This window comes from Phodopus roborovskii, unplaced genomic scaffold (genome assembly GCF_943737965.1).
Source record: "Phodopus roborovskii unplaced genomic scaffold, PHOROB, whole genome shotgun sequence".
NCBI lineage: Eukaryota > Metazoa > Chordata > Mammalia > Rodentia > Cricetidae > Phodopus > Phodopus roborovskii.
The window spans coordinates 5,022,243-5,041,709 of NW_026126487.1; the positions used below are offsets into that span (position 1 = coordinate 5,022,243).

General features: G+C 49.5%; 2 protein-coding genes across 3 annotated transcripts in view; one reads left to right on the top strand and one right to left on the bottom strand.

Annotated features, from left to right (window-relative positions):
- Positions 1–12,977, top strand: part of Gnao1 (G protein subunit alpha o1) — a 148,983-nt gene extending 136,006 nt beyond the window's left edge. The window contains exons 7-9 of one of the 2 annotated variants that reach the window (XM_051195147.1): positions 7,065–7,218; positions 10,393–10,608; positions 11,624–12,977. In XM_051195147.1, the coding sequence (XP_051051104.1) occupies positions 7,065–7,218; positions 10,393–10,580 (342 nt within the window). In that variant the 3' untranslated portion in view covers positions 10,581–10,608; positions 11,624–12,977. Of the gene's footprint in view, positions 1–399; positions 4,366–7,064; positions 7,219–10,392; positions 10,609–11,623 lie in introns of those variants that run through there. The other variant, XM_051195146.1, reaches the window with a different exon arrangement.
- A 2,566-nt stretch (positions 12,978–15,543) lies between these two features.
- Positions 15,544–19,467, bottom strand: part of Amfr (autocrine motility factor receptor) — a 45,843-nt gene continuing 41,919 nt past the window's right edge. The window contains exons 13-14 of the mRNA XM_051195140.1: positions 17,840–18,024; positions 15,544–16,979 (exon numbers count right to left, since the gene is read on the bottom strand). Of these exons, the coding sequence (XP_051051097.1) occupies positions 16,832–16,979; positions 17,840–18,024 (333 nt within the window). The 3' untranslated portion in view covers positions 15,544–16,831. The remainder of the gene's footprint in view (positions 16,980–17,839; positions 18,025–19,467) is intronic.

Consider the following 19,467-nt stretch of genomic DNA (forward strand, 5'->3'; position numbering starts at 1 on the left):
ACACAGAGAGGCAGTACCTGCTTAAAAGCAGCTCTCATCCCCACCTGCAGCTTGTGGAAAGAGTTTGCATCTGGAGTCAGCAGGCCTGTGGGGAGAAACCAGCATCTTCACAGGCAGACTCCACCCTCAGTCAGCCAGTCACCGGGTGTTCTATTACTTCTTAGGGTGGTGGCTGCACTAGGTTGCAACCACCAGGTGGCCGTCATGAGCCACTGTTGCTGGAGTCAAGCGCTAAAGCTTCCTCCTCCTCCTTCTGCCCGTGGCTTTCTAGTAGTCCTGAGGAGGATTTTGGCACCTGCTCCATGGCCACTGGTCATGGCCAGCCCAGGGATCCCGAACTGAGCTGCTCCAGGGTACCTGCCCTCACTGACTCCCCTCACTGACTGTTTCATCTTGCAGGCCCGAGTGCCTTCACAGAAGCTGTGGCTCACATCCAGGGGCAGTATGAGAGTAAGAATAAATCAGCTCACAAGGAAATCTACACCCATGTCACCTGTGCCACAGACACCAACAATATCCAGTTTGTCTTTGATGCTGTGACGGACGTCATCATCGCCAAAAATCTGCGGGGCTGTGGACTCTACTGAGCCCTGGCCTCCTGCCCAGCCTGCTGATCACTTCTCCCCTGGATCCAGGGCTCTGCTACCACTCGGATGCTCTGTGCACTGAAGAAAAACCCAGAGGCTGGCCCGGGGGAGGGAGAAGGCATCCTTTGAGCATCCCCACCCTACCCCACTCCAGCTGCATGACACATGGGAGCAGGGTTGGGCAGAAGTGTGGAGTGCCGCACACGTGGCCAGAGACCACTCATTGCATACCATCTGGGTGCCGCTCGCTGGCTGGCCAACTGTGGGCAACATTGCCATCTGGTTGCGATGGGGATGCCCTGTGCTCTGTGCCTCCTTCTCAGAGTCCTGGTGTCTCTTTCTCAGCTGGGGTGATAGGGTGGCTGGCAGGATGGCCCTGTGGCAGGTGCTGGCTGACTAGGGAATAGTAGATGCCATTTCTCAGCTTTCCTTAGGGTCTGTTTGGTAGAGGGCAGTTCCGTCGTCAAACACCAACATGGAATCAGGCCAATTTGGGGGTGCAAAGACTCGGACCTTGGGGAGGGCTTCCCTATTTCTTCACCTTGGATCTTAGTCCTTCTCTGACCATCTTCCCTTGCCCGGACTCCCCAGGAAATTCAGCCCTGACTCCCATGGACCTGGGAATATTAATTAAGACTGTCTGACTGCAAAGGTGCATTGTGGGGAAATAAGTCCTGTTCCATAGAAGTTAGGGTAGGAAGGAAAGCTGAGCGAGCGGGCAGGTCTTTCCCACGTCTGCTGGTTCTATTCACACAGGCTCAGCTGCCCTGGGTGTGCATGAATAGATAGGTTTTTCTTCAAGTCACAGCCAGAGTAGGAGAGGCCTTGGGACTGGAGACAAGCACAGGAGACGCACGAGGCAAGCCCTGAAGCCAGTGCCCAGCTTTACTCCATTAGTCAAGAAGTCAAGAAGCCCTTGGTATATTTCTGGTCTCAGGGCAGAGAGCAAGCGATGAGCCAGCAGCTTCCTCAAGTGTGAGCTTAGGAGGAGTATAAACCAACTCAGACATACTCCCTAGCCCCCTTAGGGGGGAAGAGCCCTAGGAACCCAAGGAGGGACCTTGCTGCAGAGGTTCCTAAGCACAAAAGGAGTGGGATGGTTTTTGTTACCCCCTACTAGCTTCAGCAGACTTTGAACTGTCAGAACATTCCCTGTCATTCCTAGACATGTCCACTCAGCTGCTACTATGGCCGATGGTTCAGACAGGCTGTGTGTTCATGGTGTAGGCTGGTACCTAGGGATGCAGATGTGTCTACAGGGCAGTGGGACAGGTCAACATCTAGAGGGGTCTCTGCTTTCCTTGAGTCCTGTGTTCTCCTGACTTCCACTCTGAACAATGCTCAGCCCCAAGCCAGGCAGGACCCTGGCTCTCTTTCATAGTGTTCCCCACCCCCAATCCAGCCATGCCCATAGCTCTGGGCTTGTTGGTTCCAACAAGAACAGAACTATAGGTGGTCCAGGAAGACATGGGGACCTTCCCCAGTGCCAAATGCTTGCAGGGGTGACCCTCTGGGAAAACCACTCCAGTCTGGCTACCTTGCCACTTCCCCTTCAACCAACATTGTGTGCACCTCCATTGTTTTAGGACTTTGTGCCAGATACTGGGTAGTGGCAGAGAGCAGACTCCTAGAGCCCACAGTCTCAGTGACCTGATGTGCTGGCTAAGGCCAGTTAAGTAATTGGCCCCACACTGAAGATACAGCAGTTATTTCTCAGCATCACCCACTGTGTGTGGCCACCTGTTTCCCCAGACTAGCCCCAAATTTAAGAGCACCTGCAGTCAAGGGATGTTGGCCGAGCCCCATCTTTTCAGACCATTTCCAGGGAGGTAGAAGTCACCATTCCTATAACCATTCAGCTCCCACTCCCCAAGTAACCCCTTCAAGTCACTGCAGCGCAGTAGCCAGAGCCCTCAGCTAGACCAGGGCCTGCACCCAGCCTCCCTACTTCCGTTGGACCGACTGTGTTCTGCCTCGTGTCTTGCATCCCTCTCGGCCCTCCCATCTGAGGGAGGGAGGTTTTAGGCTATCTACTATAAGCCCTCAAGAAACTGGTCCATAGATCCATAGGTCCCATCTGCCATCTGTGTCATCACCAGCAGCTCTACTATGAGGGGGCACGGGGGAGCAAATGTACATAATAGATGAGGCTTGGCTCCGTCGTGGCTTTGGGTATAGAGAAAATGTTGTAAGTGACCAGACCAAGGGATTGTCTCATATCTGTGGTGGCCATGCCAGTGGCCATCCTGCGGTTTCTAAATGGTCCAACTCAGCAGGCCAGGAGCCAGATTCCAGGAAGAGTGCCTTTACCACATTCGTGGAACCATGCCTGTTGCCTAGATGCCTGTGGGCAAGTCCTGTGCCCTGTCCCAATGATCATTCCAAGAATCTTCCCTCTAAGCATGGGTAGAGCCCCAAGTCTTTGGTCTGGATTGTGGAGGGTGCTGTTGAACTCTGGTTTGGTGAGGAAGATAAGAATCTTCCCTGTCTGAGCCACTCACCAGTAGCTCTGGCCTTCAGCCTCTCACGATCCTTTGTGTGGAGCCCCGAGGTCCTGGTCCCTGTCCTTTTGGATGCTCTTGGACCAGGCAAAAGACCTCCATCATCTCAGCCTCCCAGTCCAGGCCCACACCTCCTGTTAGGAACTGAAGGCACCTGACCTGTGTAGGCTGCACTGGATATCACTGAATGTCCTCCTCATAACCTGGCTATCCACAGGCCCTCACAGAGAAAGCTGACATTGCTTCACCCCAACCCTTGCCTTCTGCAGAAAGCACCTCTGCAAGAGATGCACCTGTGGTTCCCACACACAACATGCTACAGCCTGTGCCCTGTGGGCAGGGTTCTCTCCCTCTCCATCCAATCCAGCCTCTTGACAGGGGGGTCTGCCACACCCAGGAGAGACTCGTAAAGCCTCCAGCTCTTTGCTCCTTGCCCAGTAGGCAAGAAGAATCCTCTTCTAAGGATTCTGAAGGCACAGAGTGTCTTCTGGCTGCCGCTGCTTTTCTCTGAGCCTCCTGGTGAGCTCCAGGTGCAGCCCCAGGTCTCTCAGGGACTCCGTCCAGAGGTTCCAGCTCCTGTCACCAGAGACTCAGTCTGAACAGCTGCAGGCGAGCACCTTCCAGGCTATTGATCCTATCAAGCTACAAGCTAGAGAAAGAAAGGCACAGCATCCCAAAGGACAGGGCCAGGCATGTAAGCAGGCCTCCCCACAGCCCACGCCTCAGTAAGAAAAGCCTTGTACACACCTGCTTGGAGACTGCCCTGGGCTTACAGACACTCTGCCGTGCCAGATGATGGCCATGTCAAGTAGGAAGAAAACCAGAAGTAATGGGCTCCATCCAAAGTCCTGGGCCCACTAGTCGCAGCAGGGTACCCTGTGAAGGCCACCGACAGAAACAGTGCCCTTCCCAGCAGCAATCGGCCTACTCCTCCTCCCCTGTTCAGCTTCCTGCACCAGCCACAGATGCCTGCCGTGCTCAGACAGCATCCTTCCACTTCCTGGTCTTCTCCCCGACTTCTGACTTGACCCCTGTGGCCTATGCGTACCTTCTAGTCCCAGGCCAGAGGCTAGGCACCCCATGTTCCCCTTAGCAGAGCCTTCTTAGGTGCAGTGCCCCCTCCTGACCCATTGCCATCACCCACCCTCATTAACTGTAATTTTGTAAGAAGAGTGACTTGCTAGTTTAATAAATACCTAGTTATTGTAATAATTTATTGGCTGCCATAATGTATTTATTAGTCACCCACCACTAATAAAAAGTGCCAGCTCTTTCTAGCATGAGTGTGATGTGTTGTGTCGGTGCCAAAGAGCTTCTGCCAGATAAACCCACACGACAGGTTCTTCTATTTCCCCCGGTCTCAGGACTGGGGGCAGCCTAGCAGAGTAGGACAGGGTTCAGGCCAGTGCTCCCTCCAGGCTTGCTGTGAGGGGGAAGGTGTGTCTGTCCTGTGCTGAGCTGCTTCTCAGGCCCCTAGCACCTGGTATCTCAAGATACCTGGGACCTGGTACATGCTCTGGTGCTGGATGCTGGTCATGGTAACATGGTTTCCGGCTGTTCTCAGCTCTGCTGCCACCTGGGCAGGTAGAGGACAGGAGCGATTGAGCCTCAGGAGGACTCCCGTGGCTCTGTGCAAAGGCAGTGGCAGGTATCTGTGATCCCTGACTTCTCGTCTCAAATGGTGATGTCTGCTATGCAGATACAAGCTCTGCTCTGGGGAGATGGGTAATGGGCTCCTGATGGGTGGCTGTCAGGCTGAGCATGGAGAGGGTCTCAGTGCCGGCGCTCCCCCTTCTCACTGCCCTCCCAGAGTTCTGCCCAGGCCTGCTGCATGCAGGTCTGTGTACATCTCTGACCCCAGAACCTCTGCTAATCCGTGTTGCTCCCAGGACCTCAGACCTTGTTAATGCACGTGGTTGCCATACCACTGGCCTGTGAGTGGACTGCAGTGTGGGGGTAGGGAACGGTGGGTCAAGACTCAGAAGGCAGGGGTCCAGCAGCCGTGGTGAACTGCTCTTCAGTCATCCAAACCTAAGCTTTAGGGACGCTTGAAAGTACTTCAGCCCCATCCATAGGAATTGGTCCCTAACCGGTGACCCCTCTGAGATTTCCCTCTGTGTTCACTACCATCTAGAGACTCAGTAGCTCTTGGGACAGTGTGCAGTGCAGCTGAGAATGAGAGCTTGCTTCTGGCTGAGGTTTTGCAATGCCAGCCATAGGACATGGTGCCCTGTGGGATGAAATGCCTTTTCCTGTTGACTACTTGGAGACTCAGAGCTTCCTTTCTAGACTTACATTGGTCGCCAGTGTCCAGGTGCTAGGTCCTGAATGTAGGTTCATGTGGTGATACCTCTCCAAACACATTCCACCAAGATGGCACAGGCAAGTGAGTCCTGTGCTAAGGATGAGGAGTGGAGGGGGGGGGGATGACTTATTGGAGAGAAATAATGAAGGTCACTAGTTTTGCTTAGCAGAATCAAAGGGCAGAAATTCACTACAGATACAAGGGGGCACTGTAGTATTTTATTGTCCAGGGGACGTGGGAAGCAGCTGAGAACTGGGGCTGTGCACAGCTCCCCACATTACCTTCAGCAATAAGAACAGAGCTGGCAGGCTGGGAGAGCTGATGGAAGTCAGGGCTGGCCCCAAGGCATGGACATGACACTGATTTCCTTTTGAAAGGCCCGGATTGCCACACTAACTGGAAAAACAGCCCAAGGAAGTTATGGGTGGAGCTCGGCCCAGGGCATGTCTGCTTTGGTTTATTTTTGTTTTCTTGCAGAGCAGGGGGTGGAACCCAGAGCTGCCAGAATGCTAGGCAAGCACTCTACCACCTGAGCCATGCCTCCCAGGACTACCCTTTGCTCTTTAGGGTCACAATTATATCACCTTATTGTCCCCTAAAGGTTGATGAGGCTAAATGACTTTAGGCAGGTAGAGTGCTGAGTGGTGCTGGCACAAGGTGGGTCTCATGAACAGGAAGGCAGAATGGCCAGTAGGCCTGCAGTTAACCCAGCTCCTACTCTTTGTCCCGGGTCCATGAGCTTCCTCGGTGTCCAACAATGTCCACACTCGCTCTGTCCTCCTGTAACTTGCCAGAAATCTAGTGTGAAATGCTCAGAGTTCAGATCCAGGTGATGAGCGCCCCAAAGCTAGAACACTTTGGGACACTTTAAGAGCGGCATCTCTTCCCACACCTCTCTGCAGAGTGAGGCTCACCGATAGCAGCAAACAGGTGAATGTGCTTGGCTTCCAAAGTGAAAGTATTGACCTTTACCCAGGGCGAAAGCTATTCTCTTGAAACCTTATTCTCCTGGACTTTATCCTGGGTGCCCATCGCATCCAGCCATTTACTAAACAGATTTCTGTGTACAAGGTAGTAATTCATACCTGCCATGCTTAAGATCTTGTCCGTCTGGTTGTATAGATGGTTTAGGACCAGCAGGAGGAGGCATCCCTTGCCCCCATCCATGAAAATGGTCCTGCACACTTCTTGAGTAGACACCCTCAAGGATGCTAGTAGCAGTCACTCCATCGTCTTCCTGGCATATGCCCTCCCACTTGTTACCCTGTAAGAAAGGTCTGACTGGGACAAAGAAAAAGGATCCAGACAAAGAAATCCCAGCTCCCTGACTCCAGCCCAGTACTGTTCTCACACACATTCTAGGGAGACTATCACATGGCTGGGGATTCTGCCATTCTGATCCTGGGTCTCCTAACCTCAGCCTCATCCAGGGAGCCACAGCAGGCTCATTGGCCCAGAATGGTGGGTACTTGGCATGGTAGAATCAGATGCACTGTGATGAGTTCCCAATTGCAGGCTTTACACATTCTCATGGAGGAGCCTGGAGCCCAGGGCCTCCTGGGTGCTGAACAGCCCAGTCTCTCTTTACACCTAACTCTGTTCTTCTCTTCCCTGTCTGTGTGTGTGTCTCTCTCTGTCTTGCTCTCCCCCCCCCCCCAACCGGGGCTGCAGAACCGCATGCACGAGTCTCTCATGCTCTTCGACTCCATCTGTAACAACAAGTTTTTCATCGATACCTCCATCATTCTCTTCCTCAACAAGAAAGACCTCTTTGGAGAGAAGATTAAGAAGTCACCCTTGACCATCTGCTTCCCTGAATACCCAGGTGGGTGTTACCGTGGCCCTGGACGAGAGAAAGCCCCAGTCAGTCGTGGTTGTGGACCTGCTCCCTCCCCCCCCCCACACACACACACACACAAGACACAAACTGGAATCCCACAGCCTGTGGGCTCCAGGGACAGGCTGTGCATGCCAGCTAGAAAGCAAGGGCCAGTGCAGAAGCACTGAGGCATTACCAGCTGTGGATATGTCCCTCAGTAGGCAGTGGCCTTTCCGAAGCCACAGGTGTCATAGTGAATGATTTAGGGATCAGGACAGGACCACTGGTGTTCTTTGCTTTCTTCCCTGATGTCTCAAGACTTAAGAAAGCCTCCCAAATTCTCATGATGTTCCTGTCCTCACCCTGGCCCAGCACAGCCACCTCGGGCATAGGTGGGCTGGAGACCTGTCCTCTGCCACCAGCCTGCTTTGAACATGCCACACCTTTCCCGTCATGCCAGCTCCCCAACCTTCGCCCAACCACGTGATGGCTGCTTTCTTCCCCCAGACCAAACCACTCCTGTATTGCAGGCTTCCTCCATACCTTCTGCTTCTCTTCTGCCCTTTTGGGATCTTTTCCCCCACTTTGTGTAGTTCTCATGTAAATGGATTACAGACAGCCCCCTGCCTCATGCCAACAAAGCTCTTTCTAAACGGGTACAGGAGGGAAAGGCTAAAGGCAGGGTTGATTCAATGCCCATCCCAGCCCTCTAGAGACTAGACAGTTTTCAGGTCTTCTTGGGGCAGAATTGAGGACAAGACCAACACTTTGCAAAGGCAGAGATGTCCCCTGTCCTTCAGGTCTAGGCACATGTTGCATGGACCTAGAACTCACGGATATGGCCCTGGAGTTGGCCTATAGTACTGGATTCAGGTCCTAGGGCCACGAAGGTCTTTAAAACCAGCCAAAGAGACCCTAAACTATAGCACAGGTGGACGACAATCCCTCTAAGCTTCCCCACTACCAAAAATAGCTGTGTGAAGGAGACGACCTTCCGGCTTATACTGAATGCACTGTGATGCTGGGCAAATTGCAAGGTCCAGAGGGAGTCAGTTACTTAGTCTGTGGCATCCCATTTTTATCTGGGTGTCATAGCAGACCATGATGGTACTTCAGGTTGGCTAGAGGGAGAGAGACTGGTGTTTGGTGCTGTCACAGTACTGGGAGAGTGAAGTCTAAGGGAACCAAGAAGTGCCTTCTGTAGACACAGCAAATGCCAAAGCCCACCAAAAGCCCAGGAGGCTGTGCCTGTAGGTATAGTTCTCTGATTCCTCAGCGTCTGCAAGAATTTTCCAAATCCCAGGGCTTTTTATAAAACCGTGGCTATGTAAGGAGGTGACTGTCTTAGGTACTGTCTTTAGGCTCATCAGGAATGTGGCCTGAGTGGTCAGTCTCTCTGTTATGGAGTAGCTGCTGGCTGTCCCCAGTTCTCCAGGGCCTGCACAGGATATGTATGGTTTGAGTTCAAACAGCATGGAGGACAATGAATAGTCACAAATGTCATGCCACCATGGGTTATGAGGACACTGAACAAGTAGGAGGAGGAGGGTTAAGAGGTGGCCGCCCGAGAGACTAGGTGGGCCAGTGTGTTCCGGGTAGCAGTGGGACTGTGTGGAAACACTCAGTTCAGCAGAAGTGGCACAGTGAGGCAGCCCCTCATCTGGAACTTTCCAGCCAGGAAGCCCCTTGACAGGGAAGCCTGTGCCTCTCTCCGGTCTCTGAAGGCTTTCCAGTCGCTCTGCACTGGATGAATGACCTTCTGCTCTCAGTAGCTCTGTGATGATGGGTGGACAAGGCTAACCCTGACCCCACCTGAGGGATGCCCCACCCCTCAGCCTTCACACTGGCACACACTAGTCTGGAACTATCTTTTATTTCAGACGGAGAGTCCTTGGCAGTCAGTGCCTCCTGTGGCCCACACCCCTGGCCAATGAGCTTGTGCCCACACTCTCCCAGAATGCCATTGCATTGTTCCTGTATTGGGCCACATCCTAACAGACTGAAGGAAATGAAGCATCTGTGTTCTGGGCTTTTCCATACTTTCGTCATGGTCCATATTATATGGTATTCAATAAAAGGTGGCTAGGGGCATACCTGCTCATTCTTAGACTGTAGCTGGTTGGAAAACTCCTTGTATCACCCACAAATGTGCCCCTGTCATCACCACCCAGCCTGACAGAATCAAGGGAACACCTAAGGAATTGTTAGGGGTATTGAAGGAGCCCAGGGGATGTCTCTCTCACCTAAGAACTGAGACTGCTTAATAATGGCCCAGGCCACGGAAGGACCTCCCAGAGGCTGTGCACACAGCACAGGCCAGCTTGGTGCCCACCATATCTAAAGCAGCACAAGACCCTTTCGGCACTCCTCCTTAGGCTTCAGTTACAGGTCTGTTAGAATTGCAGGGTTGGATATAGCTCAGTGATTACGAGTGTTTCCTGCTCCTCCAGATGATCCAAGTTCAGTTCTTAACACACACCAGGTGGCTCAACACTACCTGTAATTCCATCTCCAGGGGATCCAAAGCCCTCTTCTGGCGTCTGTGGACACTTGTGCCCACATGTACATATATTCACACAGATGCATATGCATACACATAAAAATAAAACTTAAAAAGACTCCAGCAGGCTGAGGAGGTGGTTCAGAGCACCTGCTACTCTTCCAGAGGACCTGGAACCCCTGGTTTGGGTCCCAGCATCCACATGGCAGCTCACAACTGTCTGTAACTCCAGTTCCAGGAGAGCTGACACCCTCTTCTGGCTGCTGCAGGATAAGCACACGTGTGCTGCACAGACACATATGCAGGCACACAGAAATCTAAATTTAAAAAGAAAAACAAAAATAGAGCCATGGAATTGGTTTAGATTTCAACTTTAGGCTATGGAGAGGGGCTTCATCTAGATTTGTTAGTCTAGAACAAATGAGATCATCTGTGGCTTGCTATTCCCAGAACCCTCATGCACACTTAAACAAACAGTAAGTAAAAGCCCGAGGAAGCAGGAGCCGGGCAGTACCAGGCCTTTCATGGTTTTTTTCCTTCCAGTGCTGCCTTACCTTGGGGAAAGAGGGTGTGGCATTATTCCTGTCTCACCCCCAACCCCGAATTTGCCTCCTGACCACTCCCCAGTGCACCTCCAGCTCACCAAGGCCTCTCGCCTGTTCCTCTCTATCTTCCTACAGGCTCCAACACCTATGAAGATGCAGCTGCCTACATCCAAACACAGTTTGAAAGCAAAAACCGCTCACCTAACAAAGAAATCTATTGTCACATGACTTGTGCCACAGACACGAATAATATCCAGGTGGTATTCGACGCTGTCACCGACATCATCATTGCCAACAATCTCCGGGGCTGCGGCTTGTACTGACCTCTTGTCCTGTATAGCAACCTATTTGGTAATGATTCCAGCACTCACAGAACAGCTTGCGTACACACACAAACACACAGACACACACATACCACTAACCAGTGCAAGTTGGTAAATAAACAGAGGCATAACAAAAACCTTATCTATATACAAGTATATATTAGAAAAATGTTTTTAGTTAATACTCAGAAGAGCTATGGACAGAATTGACCACCATCCCTAGCTCATCAGTTTTCCTGGGACATCACACGAGCATGCACACATGTGTGCACACACACAGGACATGGTGGGAGCCTGGGTGCATGTGTGTGTGCACACATGTGCATGCACAGAGAGGGTAAGGTAGAAGCCTGGGAGCACATGTGTGTGCACATGTGTGTGTGCACACACTCACACACACACACACGGCATGGTGGAAGTCTGGGTTGGGAATCCTCCGGACAGCCCAGGGTTTTACTTTCCAAGACCCACTCCGAGCAGGGCAGGCAGAGGGAGGCCTGGTTCTGTCCATCCTGCCCTGCCCCACTCTACATCCTACCATGAGGCTGCCTGTTCAGCTCTGCCCTGCCCCTGGCTCAATTTGCAAAACCCTTTAAGAAATGGTCAGCACTTTAAACATCCCCCTACCCTCCAGCCACAACAGAGAACTCTAAAGACCCTTATCTTTTGGGGGGGGGTTGTTTATTTCAAGAATTTAGAAGAATCATTGCTCCAATCAATCCACTGGCTCCTGAGATTTCTTTATTTATGGGAACAGAGAAATATTAGAGACATGGGAGGCCTGGTCTGCTTTTTCAAATAGCTAATGGGAGGAAACACAAGCCATTGCCCAGACCCACCTAACAGAATGAAAGTCAGATTCCCTCAAAGAGGGCTGGTGGACGAGATGAGAGTGGCTGGGGTGGGGGCTGGACTGGCAGGCGGGGCCAGACACAGGGCACCCTACCCCCCTCCGTATTAGTTAAAGTGTTCTAGGGTTTGTTGGTTGATTGGTTCTTAAGTCGAAGAAAATGGTCAGACCGGCCCTATCTCTCTCTCTACAGACTGCTTCATGGACTCTTTGCTGTTGATGTTGATCTCCTGGTAGCATGACCTTTGGCCTTTGTAAGACACACAGCCTTTCTGTACCAAGCCCCTGTCTAACCTACGACCCCAGAGTGACTGACGGCTGTGTATTTCTGTAGAATGCTGTAGAATCCGGTTTTAGTTGAGTCTTTACATTTAGAACTTGAAAGGATTTTAAAAAGAACATTTCTCATGTGCTTTGTAGCTTTAAACAAGAAAAATGGAAAACTCATCATTTCATCCATATTTCCTTTTATTTTGAAATAAAAAACCAAACACATCAGCACCCATACCCTCCCCATCCCAGCTCCGATTGAGGCCGGCATTTAGCAGCAGTGCTGGGCCTGGCACCTCCCAGGGCTTCTGTGCAGCCCATGACTGGTGGGAAAAGCCAGGCCAGGCTTTCTAGAAAGCAGCTGGCCGCTGTACACCCCATGCCTGTTGGCTGCCCCAACACCTCCTATGCCACCAGGCAGTGGCAGCTCTGCCCTGCCCACCCACGCAACTTCAAACACACTCACTCCAAGTCGCATAGCAAAAGCACAGCTCTGGCGGGTAGCTGCCACAGAGAACACCCATCATCTATGGAAACCGAGCCCTATGTAAGCAAGCAACCCCGCCCCTTCCCACACTCCCTTTGTGTGATTACGTTCTGGGTTTTTTTTTTTTTTTTTTTTTTTGTCCTAATGAATACTTCCCATGAAATATATGACGGTACCTGGGGAATGGGGTTGTGTGGTTTTCGGAGTTTTCTTTTTTTTTTTTCCTTTAACACCACAGCCTCCAGCCTTGGGCAGAAGCCCTCCCTCATGTGTACCCTCTCTACCTTTCCTCTCTCTGTCCCAGTGACCTGTGTTCGCTCTCTCTCTCATGTTGGGATGTTTGTGATGCAGATAAAAAGAACAAAAAAAAATGAATAAATAAAAAAGTTTTTAAATACCACAAGATGGAAGAAAAACAAAAAAAAAATTAAGATGGAATGTAGTGTTTACATTAAAGCCAGTTTTCATGATCAGTCCTATGTCATTTCTACTTGACTAGTATCTAAATCCCAGACCTGTTCACAGTTTCACTTTTAAGACAATATTTGCTGAAGACCAGTCACAGCCATTTCAGTAAAGGAGGCAAAAAGACAAAACACAAAAAAATTAAAAATACAGAAAAAAAACCTGAAAAAAGGAAAAAAAGTTAAAAAAAATAAATCAAAAGCCCGCGGGTCTTTGTAAGCCTTTCTATTCCCAATCGGTGGGGTCTCTGTGACACCTGACACTGCCAGCCTACTTCTCTAATGGAAATTCATGTGTAGCTCAATAAAGAGAATGTTTGTCTGTACTGAGTCTCACCTTCTGCCTTCCAGACGACGGTTCCCAGGGCGAGCTTGGCTCTGAAAGCAAAGGAGACACTTGGCCACACACCCTGGGGGGAGGGGTGGTAAGGAATCTTTCCACATGATCTTCCAGGTCCCTCAACATTTTGTCACCAAGGGCAGCCAGTTCAGAGCAGTGATTGGGAAAGCTGCCTGCCTGTCTTTCCTCCCACCCCTCCCCGCCACCCACACACACAGAGGAATGAGAGCAGGGAGTTGGGCAGCTTCTTTCTGGCTGCAATGCCTTCAGTTTAGCTGCTTTTTTTGTGCTTCTGATGGGCCTGAGACTGGGCAGGAAAATTGGAGGGAAAAAACAAGCCACACCCTTCTCCTGTCTCCTGTGCCCAGGGCTTTCCCTCCAAGAAGGCCAAACCGCCACAGCCTTCCATACCAAAGCCTCTTGGGAGGGTTCCTTTTGCTTTGCTTGTCCTACTGCAGCTGGGCACAGGACACTCAGCGCATGGAACACATGAGAAGCAAGACAACACAGCCTGGCTCTCAGAGTCTGAGCTCTTCAGCTGTTACTCTCACTATACCCTCTTAACAACCGTGGCTTTGCATAAGAACTAGCAAATAGATTGAGTCTGGACCTACCAAAATGCCTCACATGGCAGGCCAGCCATTAAGCCAGCAGTTAATAGCAGGCTCTGTGTCTGTAATGCAGTGTGTGTGTGTGTGTGGGGGGGGTGCTTACAGGGGTCTGCTTAGTCACATCTCCTAACAGCACCCCACATGGAAATCCTCAGCTCAGAAAAGCCTCTCCCTGACACACAGTGCATGCCTTTGGTTGTTTGGATCCAGCATTGTGATACTGTTTCAGGCCAAGGCTAACAGTCCTGTCTCCTGTCATCATACTGAATACTTAGTAAATGCAGACACCCCCTGAAACTCCTTCTGCCAAGCCACACCTCATTTCCAGTGCTTTCCTTACCAATTCCATTCATCCCAGGTTGCTGTCTACAGAGGGCCCCAAACAACCTACACCCAATCTACACCTTAACTGCTATACCAGAGGATAAACCAAGATCCCAATGAAAGGTTGAAGAAAAACAAGCCCTGATCCTGACAGGTCTCAATTTCTCTCCAAATGAGTTTCATTCTACTATGTTCTCTACCAGCTTTCCAACCTGCAGGTGGATTTTGCAGAGAGATAAAAGAGCCATTGTTTTAAACTTAACAGTATTTTTCTATTTTCCCTAGTGCTGCACATGGAATCCAGGATGTCATGCATGCTAGACAAGTCTCTCCTCAGTATGCTACACCCCAACACAGTCCTCTTTCTTAAGAGAAGGGCCAGAAAGCAGTTTTTGGAAAGGATAGGGACAGAAAGGTTTAGTATAAGAAATATGGGGGCAGAACCTATACACCTTCAAAACAAAACAAAAACATACAAACTCCATGTACAGGCAGGGCCAGAACCACTTCAAACCCAATGGAAAGCAAAGGTGGGAAACAGACCTTAAGGTTGGAAGGGAGCCTTCCCAGGCGGACAGACACAGCTCCTTAACAAGCCTCCCATTTGTGTGTGCCCAGCTCCCAAAGAGCTCACAGAATCAGTTGCCTAAAATCTCAAACTAGCTGCAAACTGAAGAGCATTCTCTACACTGCTCTAGGGAAGGTCAGGTTCAGGTTACCAGAGCACTCAAGGGTCACACCAACACCGTTAAATTTGCACAATCATTCTCTCTGCTACATAAAAGCCTCACATTTTAAAGGAAAAAAAAATTAAGGACCCAAGAAGATAAAAATCAAATATGACCAATGAGGAAAACAGAGGACTAAAGACTAGTTCCAAAACTTCCCAGCTCCTTGGAGGTTTGCTGCTCCAGAGCTGAGCTGCAGGGCCAATGACCTGGCTGCTAGAGGACAGTGAAAGCAATGGAGAGCTACCCAGTCTCACCACCAGTGCCTTTGCTTAGCACCTGTCTAATGTTCCCAAGTGATAAAAACCAGAAGCTTTCTATAGCACCCAGAATCCTTGACTAACCAGATAGTTCTCTACCAACTTCCCTTTGATCACGCTATCTACAGAGGGGACAAGTCAAGCACGTACTTGGGACTTCTCTGGATCATCTTAAGCTATATGAAAGCACTTCTGCTTATTATCACTACTGTTTACGACATTCAAGACCCTCTGAAACTGACTATCCTTAGTTTCCACCTTCACACACTATAATGTAGTATGTAGGATTTGCTTCCCCTTTTATTTTCACGTGCAGCATGGAAAGATAGCATGAAACCAGGCAGAGAGAAGCTCAGTGCTGTCTTCTCCAAATAAAACACTAGGAGAAACAGCCCAACTCCACCAAGTTCAAAAGGATTATAAAACACCCAAACCCCCAAGAGTAGACTAGACACAAAAGCAGAATGGGATTTGTGTGGCCCCTTGGAAGAGTGCTACCACAGCTTCCAACCATACACAACACACTACAAGAGGTTGCTTTTTATTATTGTTGCTTTACAATAAAAACAAATCGCTATGCTCTCAGCAAAACAGATTAAAAAAAAAAACAGGAATTGAACTAACAGCAGTTCGAGGTAAGGCTTTTGGAAGATTTATTGAAATAAATTACTTTGCCTATTCACCTATTACCCTTTCTTCCATTACTTGTCAACATTCTAAAAACTTTCAGGTATGTAAAATACATTTAACTTTGCCAATAATTTTAGATAATACTGGATTCTTCCCAAAAGGACTACCATAAAACTATGTTTTGAAACATTAAAAAAAAATTCAATGGGACATAAAACTATGTAACCTATGATTGCGTGTTTCAAATCCTTAAATACGTGGAGAATTTGAGAAAATCCAGGACCAAGTCTGCTTGAGGCATGTGGATTATCCAACATCTTCCCTTTCTGTTTAATGAGACCCACAGGAACAAAAGCAGGGAAATGAAGGGCTCTGGGGGAGAAAGATACATATGGTACTTCTTCAGCAATGCCCTCTAAAACATCCCTGCCTTGCAGGTGCACACCTATCCAAGGATCAAACCCATACATGTTTAGCATAGCCTAACAGGGTTGACCAAGGAATTAAAACCATAACCAAGCTTGCTGCTCACCCCTTCCCATGCCTAGGGTAAGCAGGGAGTAGGAAGAAAAAGGAGGGGCAAGCTCATGTGATGCGGGAGCACCAGAGTGAACAGAAATGAAGCCAGGTGTGGATCGGGGCTCAGGTCGGTCCTCAATAGGAAGGGCAGAAAAGGGTCTCCTCCTTCGGCAGCCCTGAACTTTCCCTTTCTGCTCCAGGTACCAATTAGTTCTTTATACATGATGCCCTGCTGGTCTAGAGGTCCAGGAGCCTGTGGGACTGACCTCTGCAACACTGTGGATGCTTCCTCCCTTAGCACAGCATTTACAACACGATAGTTTGTCAAGATGTAGTCAGACTCCTGTTGTACACCTCCTGGCTGCTGTGATACACCCTCCCCAGGACCCACACTTCCTTCCAGTTGTGGCTCTAAAGACACTAACATCTGCCATGGCTTATACCAAAGCAGAAATTAAAACTACCTGCTGCAGGCAAGTGAGTGCCCAAGTGCCCACTTCCTTTTGCTTGTCCCCACTCCCAAGAAGTCCAGTCAACACCAGAAGAGGTCATGCCTAGAGTTCAAATGTGCAGTGTTTCTAAGGGGAAGAGAAATGCCACATAGAAAGTATTACAAGGATTAAAGTTGTCAGCTGTCCACACACTATGAAGACCACATGCTTTATGCAGCGCCGATGCAGTCGCGGATCTCCACACAGCAGGCAAAACCAGGACAGGCCTCTTCCGGTATGTAGGGCTGGACAGGAGGCTGAGGAAGATGAGGAAGCACTAGGTCGTCTGCTGCCTCTGAAGTCTCCGCTCAGCAGCAGCTGCCAGCATCCTCCGGCGCAGGGTCACTGGGTCAGAGGATGTGCCTTCAGAGGGGAAGAGTCTCTCTGAGGCCATGTCATCTTCAGAACTTTTGTTCAGGAACCGCCTGTAAGAAGTGAAAAAGACACAAGAGAAAGATAAGAAATGGGAAGATCTGCAGAACACTGCTGTCAGTTTCCCCTTCTCCACAGGAACCTTCACAAAGTTGTCACTCAAGATCATCCCATGATGAAAATGCCCTTGCCTGTGGGCTGAGGGCAGGGCAGCTCAGCAGCAGGTACTTGCTCAATATGTGTGAGGCCTTGGGCTCAACCCAAAGCTGTAAAAGGAGAACAGAGAGAAAGAAGGGCCAACCTGAATGAACAGGGGAGATGCAGGGAGGGGAGGACAGAGCAGACTCTTCCAAAGCTGTAAAAGGAGAAAAGAGAGAAAGAAGGGCCAACCTGAATGAACAGGGGAGAAGCAGGGAGGGGAGGACAGAGCAGACTCTTCAAAGGATGAGGCTAATTCCCAGGGAAAGGTCTATCTCTCGTCTGCCTAGTCCCTTCCCATAGACACAGCATGGAGTCTTAGAGGGACAGGTCTGTGCAAGGCACAAACCCACCTGGTTGAATAATGCTGGCCCTGTCCTCAAGAACTGAACTAAGATTCTACTGACCCAAAGGAAGACTGTGCCCCAGCTGCCACCAACTGTGGGGGAACTCATGGAACACAGGTGCTCTGTTCTCAATGCTGGCTGAGGCAGAGCAGCCAAGGAATCCTACAGGCAGACCCCAGGTCCTGACAGGATTACCACCCTGGGTGTCGGTTTCTTATCTGTACGTCTGTCACATGGATCAATAGTGCCCCTTCTCAGAACCAGAAAGAAGAAAGGCTGATTCACGTGTAGGGCCGAGAACATTGGCACCAAGTTGCCATCTCAGCTGTAATTCATGTATGCTGACTAGGATTGGGGAGTAAACTCACTTCCGAGCTTGCTGCAGGAGGTCATCCTTGCGCTGGACTAACATGCGCTGTCTCTCGTCAGCAGACTTGGAGAAGCGGCTCCCCCGGGCTTCAAAGTCTTCCACCTCACTGGGCTCCACTTCTACCTCACTGAAGTCCAAGGTCTCCTCTAGTCGAGGACTGAGGTCCAGTGGTACACGCTCCGTCTGGACAGAGAGGGAGCTGTGAGCACAGGCCTTTCCCTTCCAGGCAGCTTCCTCCCTTGCCAGGGCATCTCAGCCCAAGACTCTGCTGGACCACTGGGGCCTTCTGCCAGACAGGAATCCCAAGCAGGAGACTTGGGCTCTGGGGAGGGATGCCAGCTGTCATCGCTCACATGACAACTCATGTGAGTGGAGTAAGTAAATGGAGGCCATTATGAGAAATACAATATGCACTTCCAACCTGCACTCTTGGAACAGAACAATATAAACAAACCACTAGTTACCATTCTAAAATTTTTCTTTTCAGTTCTCCCAAGTGCTTAAGAATTTAAACAAGTATTTTGGGGAGGGGGTTGTTTTGCTTTGTTTTTTTCATGACAGAGTTTTTCTGTGTGGTTCTGGTTGTCCTGGAACTCCCTTTTGTAGTCCAGGCTGGCCTTGAACTGAGATCTGCCTGCCTGTCGTGCTGGGCGTGTATCAGCACCACCCAAAGAATTTAAACAAGTCTTTTTTTTTTTTTTTTTTTTTTTTTAATATAAAGCTGTAGGCCAGTTACTAGTTTCTTATTGGCTAGCTCTGTCTTAAATATTAACCTATGTCTATTAATCTATTTCCACGTGGTCTCATCTTACCGGAGAGAGGGGCTGGCATTCTGCTCTCTCCAGTCTCTCCATGTTGACTCCTCCCTACTACTTCCTGGAATCCTCCTTGTCTCCTAGTTCCACCTATCTTGCTTTCCTATTGGCCAACAGTGCTTTATTCATTAACCAATATGAGAAACATATTTACAGAATGACATCTCCCATCATCTCCTCTTTTCTGTCTAAAATATAAAGAAGGGTTTTAACTTTAACATAGTAAAATATATAACAAAACAGTTAACAAATGAGAACCATAGTTAACAATGTCCAGTCCATTAACATTTAGTAAGATTTAAAGAAAATATTTCATCATCTATCCTATCTTGTAAGTCTAAAATCCTATAAGTAACTTATCTTTAATCCTAACTGAGGAAAACTATAACCATAACTATTTGTCTTCAACTCCTTCAAAGACCACAGAAGGATAATATATAAACTCTAGAAATGACAGAGACAACTCACTGCTTGGTCAGTCACCCAAAGTTCTGTAATGTTCCATCTTCAGCCTATAGGCCATAGTGTGTCTGGCAGACTCCTCAGAAAAGCAGGCAACTTTAAACTGTCTACCTGTATTGGCAGTTTGTCAGTCATTTTTCTCTGTGTCCTGTAGAATGTCTGGCAGATTCTTCCATGAAGCAGGAACCCTGTTGCAATGTCCATCTTGTATTAGCAGTCACTTTCTTGTGGGTTCTGCATGTCCAGTTTATACAGCATAAAGTCAAACAGTCCAGACAAGAGCAGTATCTTGTCCAAATTGCTAGTCTTGACATATTGGAAGTCAACTCCATAACACGTTTCTTCAATG